The 317-nt window shown below is 62.8% G+C and overlaps 1 protein-coding gene across 1 annotated transcript; it reads left to right on the top strand.

Moving 5' to 3' along the window:
* Window positions 1-113: 113 nt before the first annotated feature.
* Window positions 114-274, top strand: SDRG_04547 (hypothetical protein; the record flags this gene model as incomplete). The annotated part of the gene is made up of 1 exon (XM_008610222.1): window positions 114-274. A coding segment is annotated over one exon (159 nt), but the record flags the coding sequence as incomplete, so codon positions are not given.
* Window positions 275-317: the final 43 nt, after the last annotated feature.

Here is a 317-nt window from a genome sequence, read left to right as displayed (position 1 = left end):
GCAACGTCCATCTCTTCAACAACACTTCGAGTCCATTTGGCCACCGCGCGGTATGGACCGCCGCCGAGGTCGACGCGCCGCTCACGGTGTACGAGATTGGTCTCTACGCTGGGATGCCGCCCAGCTACGCCGAAAAGTTCAACCGGTACCACACCGTGCCTTTCCTTGTGCACGAAGGGTACCCTGTGTACGAGTCGGCGATCGTCGCGCAGTTCTTGGACGCCAAGTACAACGACGGGAAGCTCCACAGCCGCGACAGCCCCGAGCGCGCGGCGTTGGCGCAGCTGGCCCAAGCCAAGATTGAGGCTGGCCCGTTT

Source organism: Saprolegnia diclina (genome assembly GCF_000281045.1).
Source record: "Saprolegnia diclina VS20 unplaced genomic scaffold supercont1.11, whole genome shotgun sequence".
Taxonomy (NCBI): domain Eukaryota; phylum Oomycota; class Saprolegniomycetes; order Saprolegniales; family Saprolegniaceae; genus Saprolegnia; species Saprolegnia diclina.
This window is presented reverse-complemented; position numbering and strand designations above follow the sequence as displayed.